This window comes from Porites lutea, chromosome 7, assembly GCF_958299795.1.
Source record: "Porites lutea chromosome 7, jaPorLute2.1, whole genome shotgun sequence".
Classification (NCBI taxonomy): Eukaryota; Metazoa; Cnidaria; class Anthozoa; order Scleractinia; family Poritidae; genus Porites; species Porites lutea.
The window spans coordinates 32,112,095-32,128,378 of NC_133207.1; the positions used below are offsets into that span (position 1 = coordinate 32,112,095).

General features: G+C 39.7%; 2 protein-coding genes across 2 annotated transcripts; both read left to right on the forward strand.

Annotated features, from left to right (window-relative positions):
• Nucleotides 1-250: 250 nt before the first annotated feature.
• Nucleotides 251-6,216, forward strand: LOC140944796 (uncharacterized). The gene is made up of 3 exons (XM_073393900.1): nucleotides 251-338; nucleotides 2,115-2,222; nucleotides 6,077-6,216. The coding sequence occupies exons 1-3, from the start codon at nucleotides 251-253 to the stop codon at nucleotides 6,214-6,216; spliced, it is 336 nt and encodes a 111-aa protein (XP_073250001.1).
• Nucleotides 6,217-14,066: 7,850 nt separating this feature from the next.
• LOC140944797 (uncharacterized skeletal organic matrix protein 5-like) lies at nucleotides 14,067-14,890 on the forward strand. Its single transcript, XM_073393901.1, has 2 exons — nucleotides 14,067-14,141; nucleotides 14,366-14,890. Exons 1-2 carry the CDS (start codon nucleotides 14,067-14,069, stop codon nucleotides 14,888-14,890), a joined length of 600 nt encoding a protein of 199 aa, XP_073250002.1.
• Nucleotides 14,891-16,284: the final 1,394 nt, after the last annotated feature.

Here is a 16,284-nt window from a genome sequence, read left to right on the forward strand (position 1 = left end):
TAAGTTGTCCCCGGGTTATTATCCTATATAACTTACTGATAGGACCATATAGTTATCCCTGTTATATTATAGCTATGCTATGATTTAAGAATTATATTACGGCGCACAGCCCCACCGCAATTTCCAGGGCCTCCTCATCCCACCGGGCTCGTGGTTATGCATCGGTTCTCCTTCACCAACGAAATTCATCGACATTTTTAAATGTCGATAAATATTATTCAATATTATTTTATTTTTACAAGGTTGGGCGATGGCTGACATGACAACATTGATAGTTATCAGTTCCTTTATCATGTTCCCAGCTGTGATGATGGCACAGGAAGTTGTAAACCATGGAGGTAATGACTAATGATATCAGGACCAAAATTTTATTGCGCACCTGTTTGTAGGCATTATGTTTAAGCACCCTGCTGTTGTTTCATATACAGAAAGCTGTCAAAAAATCATTCTGAAGTAAGAAAAAATGAAATAGTGATTTTTACACATAAAAAATGAGCGATCAAGACTTCAAAACGAGCCAAACGCCTTCCTTCAAGACTGATCCTCTGTTTTACTTTCTTAATAGATTTTAAATGAATTTGTATCTTAGAAAATCGTGCTATTATTATTATCATTATTATTGTTATTGTTATCATCATCTTCATTTTTCTATTGTTATAGCGGCGCGAAGCGCGCGCGTGGGCGGAGCCCCATAGCTAAGGAAATGTGGTAATCTACCCATCCCAGAAAATTTGGTAATCACGTGACCGTACACCGAGCGAGCGATCGAGCGAGCGACCGTCCGTCCGCACCACAGGCATACCAATGTAAAATAACTCAATCAACAGGTATGGGAACCCAAATGCAACTCAAGGTTTTATTTGGAAGGAAATCACATGGCCGCCCGGACTTTTAGAAAGAAAAAAGACGTGTCTTTTTCGCCGTTATTTTTTATGTGTACAATAACGTGGATAACAGAGAAAGAGCTTGAGCGCGTTATTTAAAATTCGTAGGAAGAAAAACATGGAAATTCAAAGCGGCGGTGAGAAAATGAGAAATGCTAGCGGCCAGCAAGGTGAAAATGAGCGGCAGTGAAAAATAAAAGCGAACATGAACACTGGAAACAAAAGATTGGGTAAGCACATACGACAATTTCTCCATAAAAATAGTGTGTAACTAGGAAGTTTGACGTTTTAGTCGTACAAAACAGCGTTGTAGTCGTGCAAAACAAGCGCAAGGGAAAGACAAAAAAGCGTGCTGCACGCGCAAATTTGTTTTTTGCTAATTAGGAGAAAAAGTGTGCTGCACGTGCAATTTGTTTTTTTGGTAATTAGATCTATTAATCTTGAAGCCATTTTCATTGTCGTCCCCCGTTTAGCATTTCACGATTTAATTTTTTTTGTTTACACGTATTATTAACCAGAGCTTCGCTTTTAGCCCTGGCTAAATCTATACATTAAAATTATAATTATTCCTGTTCCTATACTACCGTGGCGAAGGTTTATAAAAGGGAGCTTATAAAGCGACAACGACGGCGACGGGTACAAAGACGTCAATATTGATATCTGTATTGTACTCTGGTTATTGACCTGATTGGTTAATTAAGTCTCGATGTGATTGGTCTTGTGTCAGTTAAGCCATGTTGTTATTGGCTATAAAGACTCGAGTCGTTTCGATCGGTCTTTTGTCACAGTTTTAAAAGCGACGATCCAGCGACAGGAAATGGTGATGTCAACAATCACACTTCTTATTGCTGAATACCATTTCCAGACGAAACATAAAATCGACCGGGACTCTGCGACACATATTACGCATTCTACAGACTACCATAACTAGTACTCATCTTAGAAAGCTGGATTACTAAATTAGAACAAAAGCCACTGGAATCGCAGTCAACAGGCACGGCACAAACGACTTATGGCAGACTCGAGCAAAACTGACAACGATAGAAGTGTCTTATAGGCAAGAGACAATTTGACTAACAATAAACGACTGTAACAACAAACGACTTTGACTATGAAGATGTGAAGATGACTACCCGACAAAGTCCTATTCAGGACTGCACCCTGACGATCATGCTCCACCTACTTATGGATTGATAATTACTGTTCATTTATTGTTTTGCTGTTTCGCAGTTTGTCCCGTTCCGATGAATAAAGAAGAAGAGGAGAAAATTAAAGAGCAGGAAAGAAACAGAGAAGAAATGGAAGAGATCATGAGAGAGATTGAAATCAGTTGTTTAGGTGAGTGATAAAAAACCATGGGATGAATAATTAAGTACAAGTAAAAATAACTTAAGGAGGGTTGGAGTCGTTTTTGTTATACAAAGAACAATGTAAATTATGCATTTCTGCACCCGCTCTCTTCATTGAAAGCGTTGTCGCTCGTGGGACGAAAAAATCCCGCGCGGATACCCGGGGGGGGGGATGGGGGTGTACTCCGGATTTCAAGGGACAGATCCTTAGAGCTTTTGTTCCAACGCCTACTCTCCATTGTATATACAACGCTCCTCATTCAATCTCAATTCGTTTATAGTCTTTGTCTAGGGTAATTGTGGAAAAACTTTTTTTGCAGGCTACAGAAGCTTCAGAACCGTGCTGCTCGTGTTCTAACGTTTTCTAGATATGATGCTTATACCAACCGCTTATTTAAACAACTTAATTGGAAAGACTTGAGCACTCAGTTTCAAATACAAAAAGCCCTAATAGTTCACAAGTCTTTAAATGATCTTGTTCCAGGATATTTATCCTCTAAATTGTTAAACGATGTGAAACGGGCCACTCTCTAAGGGACTCTGTTAACAAACTGAGTAGGAACTAACTTCATGGAGAACAGCTTCAGTTATAGGGGAGAAGTGATATGAGAGGGCTAAATTTTTAACAATACCAATTAACTGCACTGAAGCACACGTACCATCTCCGCGGTATGGCCAGTACCTTATGCATGCGCACAACCATATCACCCGAGCAGTGGCAGCTATGGACAGCTGGCTCGCCCTTAGTGGGGCTCATCCGCCTGGATAGCCGTTAGGTCAATTAGCGGGGGATAGCTGGCGTATCAAGGATCATTTACTGCCGAGGCGAGTGCAAGCACTGCTTTAATCGTCAGCTCCACCGTAAACAAGTGGTAGCTGTTGGTTGGCAACTGCAAAACAGTTCTCCCACGGCATGCGTATGGAGATGGTATCACTGAGAAAAATTGAACAGTGTGCCCAAATAAATTGGGGGGGGGGGGGGGGGGGGGTGAGGGAGGGGTTTCTGACCCATTTCTTAGGAGCCAAATAATTTCAGCTGAGGCACCTTTTACAAGACAAAAAGAAGAAATTTAAACGGACATGCAGACGGAAAAAAAGAAAGTTTGTCAGTAAGAGTATAGGCGATATTGACCTCCGTAATCCTCAAGATACCTGGAAACAGATATGTAAAATCTTTAATATTAGAAAACGACAACCACAAGCAAACGAAACAGTAAGTGCGGAACAGTTTTATGAATACTTCAAACAACAAAACGCGGCTCCAACGAACGGCGACCAGACAGATCTAGAAGATACTGGAGTTCAGGTTGAGGAAGAGGCAGGCCCCCTAGACTAGGCAATACCGGAACAAGAAATTCATTTCGCAATCAAAAAACTGAAATTAAACAAAGCCCCAGGGTGTGATAAAATATTAAATGAAGTGCTAAAAACCGGGAGAGATATCATAAAAGGTCATCTACTAGAGTTATTCAATCGTATTTTAAGTGCAGGTAAATATCCTACACTCTAGAGTTTTTGCCTCATCGTCCCTATAATACATAAATTAAAAAGGATGATCGATCAAAAGCTGAAAACTACCGAGGCGTCACGTTGCTCTCTGCATAAGGTAAACTCTTCACATCCATCCTCAATGATCGATTGTATAATTACTTGACCAAAAAAGGAATTCTAAAAGCAGAACAAGGCGGGCTTTAAAAAAAGGCACGGTACAGTAGATAGCATCTTCATCTTAAAAACACTCATAGATAAGTTTGTTAAATCTAATTAAAACCACAAAGACGCAGAAACTTGCTTTTCCAGTGTTTTGTAGATTTTAGAAAAGCTTTTGATCGCATACCCAGGCAAAAATTATTCGAAAAACTCAGAAAAGAAGGAATTAAAGGGCGATTTTTAGAAATAGCAATGTCCATGTACTCAAAAGATAAGTCAGCAGTCAAAATCAACAACAAAATGACCAAACCTTTTCCGTGTTACACTGGAGTTAAACAAGGCTGTATGTTATCACCCACCCTTTTTAATGTCTAAGTGATCTACCCGAATTTTTAAATTCATCAAGCTCAACCGATATTCTGCTTGATGACTCTGAAAGACCTATAAACTGTTTATTATATGCGGATGACTTAGTGATCTTTTCGCAGTCAGCAAATGGCCTACAAACGCTCCTCAACAAGTTGGAATCCTACTGTGAGAAAACTGAACTACCTGTAAATCTAGACAAAACAAAAGTCATGATCTTTAATAATTGTGGCAACATGTCCTTAAATAACTACTCGTTTAAGTATGGAGTAAATAAACTAAACAATGTTAAATCTTATAAATATCTGGGAATGACACTGAACCCGTATGGAGATTTTAGTTTAGCTAGAGAAGAGTTAAAAAAAGTTGGGCTTAAGGCACTTTATAAACTAAGAAAAGAGATGGGTGACAACTTTAGAGGAAATATAATTATGCTGACGATTAAGCTATTCGATGCTCTGATATCCCCCATACTTCTCTACGGAAGTGAAATTTGGGGTATTGACTGTAACGACCAAATAGAAAAAGATCCCGCAGAACTAGTTCGAATTATATTCTTGAAATGGTTGCTAGGTGTAAATAAATACTGCAGCAACAATGCATGTAGGGCTGAAACAGGAAGATTCCCAATAAAAGTCGAAGCACAATATAGGAATTTTAAGTTTTGGCTTACTCTAACCAAACACCCAAAACACAAATTATCACAGGTGGTTTATAATGATATGAAGTCGAGGATGAACAAGGAATTATGGAGCCAAAAACTCAAACGCGTATCAGACCAAATAGGGCTGGGATACCTCTGGACAAAAGCACATGAAAATGACATAGGAATCTTGAACATTATCAAACAAAGACTAAAAGACATCGAATTACAAAGATGGTTAAGTGACGTAAACAATGACGTAAGAAAAGACGCCAACCAAAAGAACAAACTAAAAACCTACCGAAAATTCTAAACAATAGAAAATTATAAATGTGCAGATTTTCTCCGTCAGGTCACCAACACCCGACACCGGATAACTCTAACTAAACTCCGTCTAAGTAATCACAAAATTGGCGATAGAGACAGGTCGGTATATGTAAGACCTTATAAGAAACCGGAAGAGAGGATCTGTCCTATCTGTAAAAAAGACGTAGAAGATGAAATACGCTTTTTAACTTTGTGCCCTGCGTATCAAGAAAAAAGAAGTACTTTATTTGAATACTTAAACAAAGATACAGAATATCAGTAAACAGAATGGCACCAGTTGATGTTTTTCTGTTGTTAATAAACCCTCCGAGCAAGAACAAACCAGTGCAAAAGTTAATTGCAAAGTACGTATTCGACTGCTATGAGAAAAGAAGATCATTAGTTCTTTAGGTTAACATTGATTATAGTTCCACTAGTGTGCAATGTGTGTTATGATTTTAAATTATCTGGATTAAGTCGATGTATAGGACTGTGTAAGTCTCCAAATAAAGCATTGTCTTGTATTGTCTTGTCTAACACGTAGTAACTATTCTAAACATCAAATCCCCTCAGACAAATTTTTTTTCTTAGCAACACTTTCCTTCCAGTCCCTCCAAGGACTGGAAGGGGTGCAAAGTTTCTTGATTGAAGTTTTGAGACTAACGTTCCAAGTCCTTTAGCAAACTTGTTTAGTGAATCACGCAGTGGTTGGTGACATTGAACGAAGAGCATTCATAGATTATAATAATTTGAACTCAGTTGAACTGTTGCAAATAAACAATTTAAACAACTCTTGATCGGCTGAAAGTGAAAACTGACTTTGTCAGTGGATTACTTTACGTCAAATTCTTACCTAACTTCCAATTGCTGATTTGTAGATGAGTGTAAAACAGGACTACATAACTGCCACGATGATGCATCCTGCACCAACACCAAGCGTTCCTTCACTTGTACTTGTAAGCCAGGATATACTGGGGATGGTGTTAACTGTGCAGTTAGCAAACCATACGAAGCTTAAACTAACAGGATTTCATCTTTAGGTTTATGCTATTCCATACCAAAAAGATTAGAGCCAATCAGAAAGCTGGAAACCGGTTTCATATTTAGTCGTGGTATATCATAGATCGGTAGTTTCTTGGTGTGTGTTGTGGACTGGTGCAATCACAAAATGACGTAATACAAAAGATTAAAAAACACTGAACAATATCCACACCACATAACAATTATGGCTTACCAAGAATGGCCCCATCACCAAGAAACACCCCACAGGTCGTATCCACGATAAATGTTGGTGTTACAGTCGAACCTGTATTGAGTGGTCACCCTCGGGGAATGGCTAAGTGACCGCTTAATACAGAGTGACCGCCTAATACAGGTTGCAAGAAATATAGTTCAAAGAATTAGATCTCCAGTGCTGATCAGAACAGACGTTGGTCATGACCTCAAATAGAAACATTCATTTCCAGCGTTTTAATGGTTTGCGAAAATAAACAAGGAAATCAATTGTTGTACCTCGTGTGTTATATTATTTGAAACTGTTTGAACACCGTGTGACCGTTTAATATAGGTTAAGACAATAGAAAAAGTCTAGTTGGGACTTTGCAAATGGTGACCGCGACCGCTTAATAGAGGTCAAAATTACAGTTCATCAAGAGAAGTAATTTTCGGGACCTTGAAAACTGACCGCTTAATAGAGGGTGACCGCTTAACACAGGTTCGACTGTAGTTGCAGCCTCCAGATCCCAATAGCCTGCAAACAGGCTCACATGTGTGAGTTCTCGCTGGCTTTGCGTGCTCGAGCCGCCCAAATTTTCTTTTTCGAAGGCTAAACTCCCCCAGGGAAAGCTTTCCAAGTGTGCAACATGTAAAACAGAGTGGACATTAAAGTCGAACAAAGTCAGTTGATTACTCAGCATTAACTCTTGATTGCAGACATAAACGAGTGTGAGACTGGAAACCACCTATGTGACACCGATATTTCAGAGTGCAAAAACAATAAAGGATCTTACAAGTGTGTTTGCAAAAGTGGATCTGAAGATATATGTAGAGGTAAGTATACCACCGAGCTCTTCAAGATATGCTTATTGAAATGTATACTTTAAAAATGTCTTCCTCTTTTCTCGGGTTTACGCGGGGTGAATCAGGTTGAAATGATAAAAGCATCGACAAAAGAGGAATGTGTACGGCATATTATGATGCTTAACAGATCTACGGTTTGATAATTCAACATTAACTCTTAATTTGCAGACAGAAACGAGTGTGAGACAGTAAAACACAACTGTAACGCCACCAGTTTATTTTGCCGTAACACCAAAGGATCCTTTAGGTGTACTTACAGGGAAGGGTATTCTACCCTGCAAGCAGTGGTTTCTCCAAGCCGGACGCTACGCTACGAAGGGAGAGAAACCACTGCGAGCATCGGTCTGCTTCTTTGATCGAGCCGCCGTCCAGCGCTATGGACGAATATATTAACTTTAAACATGTAAATCCTGTTTGAAAGCAGGTTTAGGCTCTCGCGCATTTGCTTACGCTTACAATTGCTGTCTTAACGCGAGCCTGCTGTGGATATTCAGTATTTCTTTGGATTATTTATTCCTATCTACATACTTTGTCAAATGTAGGCGAACCCAAATGGAGTTGAATTCCAAGGGACCATATCGAAGTTGAAGAGCGAAAAGAAGAATAAATTTCGTCGTTGCTTGTTTAAGTTATCCATAAAACGCAAAATTAGGCATCTTCACGTCGTAGTCGTGCAAAGATGCACGTGGAAAGTTGTTGTTTTGTTGCTTAAACCTATTGTTTTGTTGAAGTTCTCGTTGCTGTCTTGTCGTTGGATATTCGTAGTCATCACGTGGACGCGCATGCTCGATGGGAAAGCAAACGGTTGCTCGCAGTGGTTTCTTTCCCATCGAAGCGTATTGCGTCCGGCCAGGAGAAACCACTGCTCGCAGGGTAAGGGTATTCCGAACGTGTACCTGAACATATTAAAATGTACTTAAGCAATAGACCACATTTTCAATGGGTTTACCGGCGTGATAACCCACTTGGGATGTTGGGAGAACACGAGAAAAGCTTGTAAATCACGAGCGGCAGGCAAATTTTGATTGGTAGAGATTGAATTAAAGAGATCAGAACTAACTACTTGAAGAGCGCAAAATAGCGCGACGTACTCGCTCGAAGGCCATGCGCACTGTCCTTCATGAAAGAATGAATGACGGAATGACGCATTGTCAATGATTTTTTTTACAGGTAGGATAGAGTCAAGTTGCAAGAAAATTTATGATAAGACCTTGTGAGTACAGTATATGTCAAATTCTTCGTACACGTTCTACGCCGACAGACATGAAATGTCACGTTTTATGAGAGTGTTACGCAATGTTTAGCCTGCGAAAACATCCGTTTCTCCTCGCTCTTCGCCGCTGGGAACTTTTCGCGCGGAGGAACGTCTGCGACTCAGCGGCAGAAATTCCATACTGATGACGCAAGTCAATGTTTACATAATAAATCCGGTAGTCATGGGGTTCCAAATATAGATTTGTCCAATTTTGCTTGTCTTCTGGTAGATTCTGGTAAAGTGTTGTGTTCACCTGCCAACGAGCACCAGCAAAACTCAAATGCTTCTTCTAGAGAAAACTATATTCCACAAATATTGACTGTTTTGTTAGAGATTCTTCGCGTTTACATTTGACCTTTGTGGCCTTGCTGCCAAGATAGGGGGGGTTCAAAGTAAAATCACTCATTTGACGGAGGGGGGGCCTTAAGTTTTATTCGAAATGTAAATAAAATTAAAAGCAATAAAAGATTCTCAATACAGGCATCATGATAGACTGTAACAAATATCAACACGAACAGCTGTTAAACGATTATTGAAAATATTCCATCAAAATGAAAAGCAAATTCACAACTGATCAATTTTAACCCGTCTTCTAATTAATTGAGCTGATCCTATGTAAAGCGAAAATCATGAACTTGTTTTTCAGTTTCCCCCATAAAACAATGGGAATCAAACAGATCTCGTAGACAAGCCTTGTCGGTTTTTGATGTGAATAAAAGTAATGTTTCTTCATCGACTGAATCGATTTGCTGAATTCCATATATATGTTGCTCATAACAAAGTTCAACAGGCTCTCCTCCCAAGGATCTAAATTATAAATATAATGCAAGCTCTTTTTCGTCTGTTATTTGAAGCGTTCAATCTCCTGTTCTTTGAATTTTTTTCTGCTCTTTTCTCTTTCTGGCTTCAGAAGTTTTAGATTTTGAGGCAAAGTTGTAAGCACCCCTGTACTTAGCAAATGCTTTGTCTAAATCTTCAATCAAGCGATCAACATCCTTCTCGATACTAGATGTTACATAATAACGTTTGTCATTATTGAAGCTGTGATGGCAGCTCTGTCCAGTTTTGAGTTTACTAGTGTGGTGGGAGGGGGGGGTGCGACGTTATTTTTAACATAACAGAAGGGGGGTTAGAACTAATTTTTTTTGTTTTGGAGGGGGGTTACTGTCTAAGTTTTTGCTAGATAACTCTAGTTTTTCAGCCCACCCTCCTGATAATTATTGCAAAGTCCCTAACCGGATTCCGGACAGATTTTACGTCATCAGTATACATATAATTCTTTTTTAGGCGGCACCTCCCGATTCAAACAACCTTCGCTGCATTCGGCTGGTGCTACTTTTGTAACCGTGCGTCCGTCGAGGTATATCAATGGTCCAGTTTCGAGTTCGCTATGACCGCTAAATTAAAGAAGTGAAGACGCATTTTTCACAGGCTTAGCCTCCATCTGAAGTAATATATTCATAAAATTCCAACGAGAAAAAGACCTGTTTATTACTCTATCTATTGTGTATATTCAAATTTTAAACACTTACTTGCCGGAATTTCTGAATATTTTACTTTAAGTCGAGGCTAACCCTGTATAAATGTGCCGTTAATGTTTGTATTCAGCGGTAATTTTTAATTGGAAATTGGACTATTTTTCATTAAGTTTTTCTTTGTTGTAAGGTCGACATTGCTCCGTACCAAATATCAGTTTTATTGTCCGCAACGTGGGAAAGATTGTCATATTCTTGTTTATCTTTTTTCTTTTTATGTCTCTAAATGCAATCGTTTATTGCATCTGATTGAATATGACGGACGGTCCCTTACTAAAACATGCAGAGAAAACAAATCTTGCTTGATTTCATGCAGTGCCCCAAAAATATATCATTATATAAATATCTGTTTACTAGGAAGCGTGAAAACAAAGCCTACTTCCTGGATGTGGAGTCAAAACGAATTCCTGTGTACTGTCATATGGAAGCTGCTGAGCTTGGAACATGCGGAGGAGGTAGCCTGCGAGCAAGCTCTCCTATTTGGGTAAGCGAAGTGAGCCTCGCGAGAACGCGCGAGCGAGGGGGCCGAGGAAAGGAGAGCTTGCAACCATCTCTCATAAATTTTCATTTCCACCCCGGAAACCCCGGGACTCCGCAAAGCGTGAAAACTGTCACCGCAAACGTGCCGCAGATTAGAAAAGTGACAACCGACAGGCGAGGACGCGTAGAATTATTTATTTATTTATCAATCGCTTTCGCAACAGCATCAAAGCAATGTTTTTATATGTCTTCTTTCCACGGGGACATCGAACTTCAACGTGTCCGCTCGGATAAGAACTCGCTAATTTGATTCTCGTTTCGTTTACTTTTGAAAAGTCATCCCTACTGCAGTGTAGAAGACTACTCCCCATCGAAATCACCAACAAAAACATCATATATTTGTCCGTCTGGAACTGGAGAATAGCGTTTTCCTGCACTTGGTTCTCTTAAGTTTTACTCCAGTTGCTTCCAACTCTTTCTCTTTTCCTTCTTTACGGTCACGCTACTCAGTTACACTGTCAAGTACATGTGTCTGAATTTTTCTACCCAGTAGAATTCAACCGGGCGAAGAAACCGATGTTGGAAAACAGCGCTTGAATCACTCTTCACTTTCACTCTCCCGGTTTTCAGAACTAAACAAGGTGCTTGACACAAACGAATACAACTCAGTGATGAAGGGTTTTCATTTTCCTTCCACAAGAACTACAAACTGGATCCGACTTATCCTCGGCTCGCAATATTCTCTTTACGAAAATTACATCAAACGAGCCCGTCTGCTTTGAGGGCTGAAACAAGTTCTCGGTACCAATCTGATCCCCCTGAGAACCAAATTTGACACACAGACGAAGCGGGTGCCAGCTTAGCCTGTTATCAATCAACTTTGATTTCCGGAACGTCATTTTTCAGCCAATGGTATTTCCCTTTGTCTGGGCGAAGTACAAATGAAAATTTGTAAGGGATGGTTGCAAGCTCTCCTTTCGCCGGCCCCTCGCGGCTTCGCCGCTCGCTCGCGCGTTCTCGCGAGACTCGCTTCACTCGCCCAAATAGGAGAGCTTGCTCGCAGGCTAGCGGAGGAGGTGGATGGACGCTCCTCATGAAGACCGATGGCGAAAAGGTATCAGCAGCGATGCAACATTTTTGCCCCCGCAGGGATTTCGTCCAGAAGGCGAAATCCCGAGGAGGCACTCTAGTAACTCGCGCGTATATTAAGGAAAGTACTTACAGTTAGAATATACAGTCAGTATGAAAAAAAAATCTCGATTTGCTTGAAGAGGGGCCGCGAGGAATCGGTAGGTAATGATGACTATTGTTTGCGCCCGCAAGTACGAAATGGTTAGGATGACGTAAAGACAGAAAATCTCGAGGGGACCGGTTAGGTAGATTTTGTGACATTTATTGTGCAGTCATACTTCGATACTCTTTTGCGTTACGTGTTATCAGTGACATTCTGTGGAGCAGTTGTTTTGAAAGTTATGACGTGTTATGGACCAAAAGACACTCGTTAAGCGCAGATGAAGTTCTAAGGTGCGTATAACTGTGTACATATATGGAGAGTTTGCCAGACACGAGTTCACAATTTTTTGATTGGAAACCTTGCCAGACACTCTTTCTCTCTCTTTGACCGGAATAAGACTCAGCCCCAAACAAGCAAGACGAGTGAACAACGGCTAGCTTATCACTAGCAGAACGATGGACGATTACAGAAATTCGCTGACAATCAAATTCTGTGCTGACTTATTCCCTGCTCACAGATCATGTCCTTCCGCTATAAAATTTAAAATAAGACTAGAATGCGCGAGCGTTAATTGATCAAACGTCCTTTTAATTTCTAAGGCTTACTTTCCGGCAAATAAAATGAACGGAATGTAAAAAGTGAAAGAGAAATAGCGAAAAATTCAACTTCTAATTAAATCTTTTCGTATGGTTTAGAATAAACTATTCTCGAAACTGAGAATGTTTTGATCAAAGCTGTGTAAATCGAATTGAAACTGTGCATGGAACCTTGCGTTTCCTGTATTTATCTCACCTATCGTATGGAATATGTGTGAAAATCTTCATTATGAATCGGTATATTTCAAAGAGCTACACAACGAGCAAGAATACTATTGACCGACAATATATTCAAACGGAGGCAGCTGCTGTGTCAACTGTTACTAGTAGTATTCATTGGCTCCAATCCCTCGACTAATTCTTCATAACCAACCGCCGTTTTAATACCATATTTGGAAGATGTAGGACTGAATATGCATGATCGATTCTATGGTATATTGCCTATTATTAAAAACTGACTCATTGGATAATGCAATTCTAGTGCTCTGATTGGCTTAGCCATCATGGTACATGAGCCATTATACCATGCTCTCCAAATATGGTAAGAGTACGCGTCTGCTCAAAATTAAAAACAAGCTGAAAATCGGTTGTTTTTACAAATAAAGTTGGGGAGAATTCTCGATACTGTTTTGTGGGCGTTTTTGATGAAACAATTATTCTACTCGCCCTTGCTGGATATGAGATGATTATAGCCATCTCGGCGCTACGCGCCTCTTTGGCTAATCTACCATTTCATATCCAACGCGCACTCGTGGAATAATTGTTAAATGACCCATCGATCAACCTCGAGCAGTTTCCTTTAAACTATTTTTTGCTAAAATTGCGACCGAGAATTGCTAGCAAATCAGTTTTGCGACAGATTGCGTGCAATCCTGGATATAAGCGAACAGCTGACCTGGTTTAAGGAAAGTAACTAAACAGCTTTTAAACAATTAGCTGAAAGGAAGCGAACATACCGTCAGCTTTTGGCTGGGGGTACAGGTAAAATATCATATTTGGAAATTGCTAATCCATACTGGACTGCACGGTATGGGAGTCTGTTGTGTAAACCATTCCGGCTCATGTTTAAAATTAGCTGTTAGGTAAATTTTAAGCTTTGGTATGAATGGGGCAAACGGCGTGATTTCAATCCAGTACAATCCTTGGCGCACGTTTTTTTAATAGCGCACGAACAAAACGTTTATTTTCTGAAATGTTGATAGTTTCAGATGAATTGTTAGTTTTACAATGAAGGAGCAATGAATTTTTGTACAGAAATTGATTTTATTTAATTTTTACCCTTTTTGGCATATTTCCTACCATACTAATGTTGCGCAAAAGTGGGTAATCTCAGATAGCCCGTGAGGAGAATCTTGTGTGCCGCTCGCAAAATTGTTACCGCTAAGATTTCTTACAAGAATAGGGCTTTACTGATAAACCATGAGGCTAATATGGCTCGATTTCGGCTGAGTTCCTTTTTATTTGCGTTTTTTATGTACCGAGACCGAGTTGCGGTCCATAAAAACGCGAAAAAGAACCGGCCCAGTATCCATTCCTCTTGACCGAAGATTTGGTAAATCAAGGATTTATTACATGGCCAAAAGGAAATTGTTTCTCGCACAGACCACAGGATTCGTTTCATCTTGACGGGTCGTAAAACGGCCAGTCATACAATGTAGCCTCTTCACACTGGCTCACTAGTACACCGAGATGGCGGCGATTGACCATCATCTCAGCGAAATGTTTAGAGGAATCTCGCCATGTCACGTCATTTACCTGGCTGGGGTATTTATTACATTATTTTAATTCTTACCAGGCGTTTGATTGTCTTCGCCTAGATATTCTCAAAACTACTTGGGGAGGGGGAGGAGGTTGGATGTAGTTGACCCCCAGGGCCCAGAATGCCAAACTGGATAGTCTTACAAACTTTTGGAGCAGAATGTGACTGCTGTGATGTCATGTAAAAAACAGTTTGTTAATTGACGATCTATCATTCTTTATCTGTTTAGAATACCTTTCATTACGATTCAAAATTGTGGACCAACAGGAAGAACTATAAACCCTCTGCGGGAAAGACCCTGCTTGATAATCAAGAAACAAAATTACCCACGTACTGGAGAACACCATTCACTAAGATCTGCCTCGCTATGAAGATTGACCACCAAGTTAATTCGATCGTCATCAACAGACAAGCCAACTCCTTACACTCCCTGATCGCTGACGGAAACTACCGTTCGACGTCACTGGGTCGTGACACCTGGAAGAAGCTGATTGGCCAACAGGCATCGCTACAGAGAAATTGTAACCACGAAGGGTTCAATTGTCCCGGGCGGCGATACACTAGCATTGTGAAAGCAAGAATAGGTATCATAGGTAACCAAGAAAACAACTGTTATACCCCTGACTCATTCATTGGGTTTGGTACTTCTTTTGATCGTCATTATGATAACAACACCTGTGGAAACGGGGTAGCCTGGGGTGCAGACAATGGTGACAAAAACATTAAAGCGATGGGCTACATCCTGGTTCAATGAGTATACAAATGCAATGTAAAAAATATTGTCCACTTCATAGTCAATGATCAGTGCCTTTACAATGCTAATAGAAACTGTAGGTTAAGTGAAGGCTTAATTCTTGCGTGGACAAATGTTTGTGGAAATTAAATAGAATAAACGCATTGCTCAAAACAAAACGTTTTGTTCTGTTTTCCTCTGTCTCAATCATTCATTTATATTTTTTTCCAAGATACGTCTCTCTCCAGGGAACAGTCCTGGAGTTTTTCACCAATAGCCCTTTGATGCATCCCCACAACCCCCTTCCCCGGCTACCAGCGCCCAAAATTACACACGCACACACACTCCATGACACAAACCCGACACTTTCTGGCACAACACAGCTGGAAAAAACGCACTTAATCAAAAGTGCGCCACCCGAATTCTCCTTAGCATCTTAAAATCGAAAAGCAATTAGCACCGCGGCGCTCTTTCGAAAAATTCAATGTTTTACTGCATTTAATCGAAAGGGCGCCGACCTCAAGTAAGAGTCGCACAGGAGAAGAAGAAAAATAAATAAACGCCTCGGCACTCTTTCGAATAAACATATTTTTCTCCTTCATTCAACCCATTCAAGCGAGAGTGCCCCAATTTCCCGCAATATAGCAGCGCTTATTAATTTTTGCTAATCAGACCTTTTATTATGTTGATTACCATTACTGATGTAAGCTTGAAGCATATTGGTATAAGTTTAAAACCAGTCTTTAGAAGAAATGAAAGTTCGAAACAAAACAAGGTTTGAACTTTCATTTCTTCTTAGCAGTATGGTATTTAAAAAAGTGTGATGAAAGTGATAATAAAGTGTCTCCCAAAACAACTTTAAATTTCATTTATCGTAGAGTACGTACTTGGTACTCCCATTAATTGAGTCTGCAAGGCTGCGTATTAAACTTCAATAAGTAAAGTTCGCCCAAACCAAATTGTAAAAAAATCGGATCGAAATTTCGAAAGAGCGCTGCGGTGCTTATTGATTTTGCTACTTAAAGATGCCAAGGTGATTTGAGGGCGGGCTTTTTCGATTAAATGTAATGCAACAACAACATAAGCTTTATTTTCATTACTATATATTTACAGTATTGAAAAAGCTTTAAGATAAAGTTACAATTTACACTAATGATAATACAATGCAAAAATGATTAAAATGGCCAATCAAGTGTCATCAGTCAGTGATTTGATAACAAATTATCAATACGTAAATCATTACCTAATGAAATAAATTTTAACAAATGTGAATTTACAGAAAAATTCTGTGATTTCATCAATTTAATTATTAATTCTGTGCACGATAGCTAATTAAAATCAACAAAATTATGTTGAATTTGATTGTAGAATTTTTCCCTTGGGATTGAATACTTTGGACACTGCAAGAGAAAATG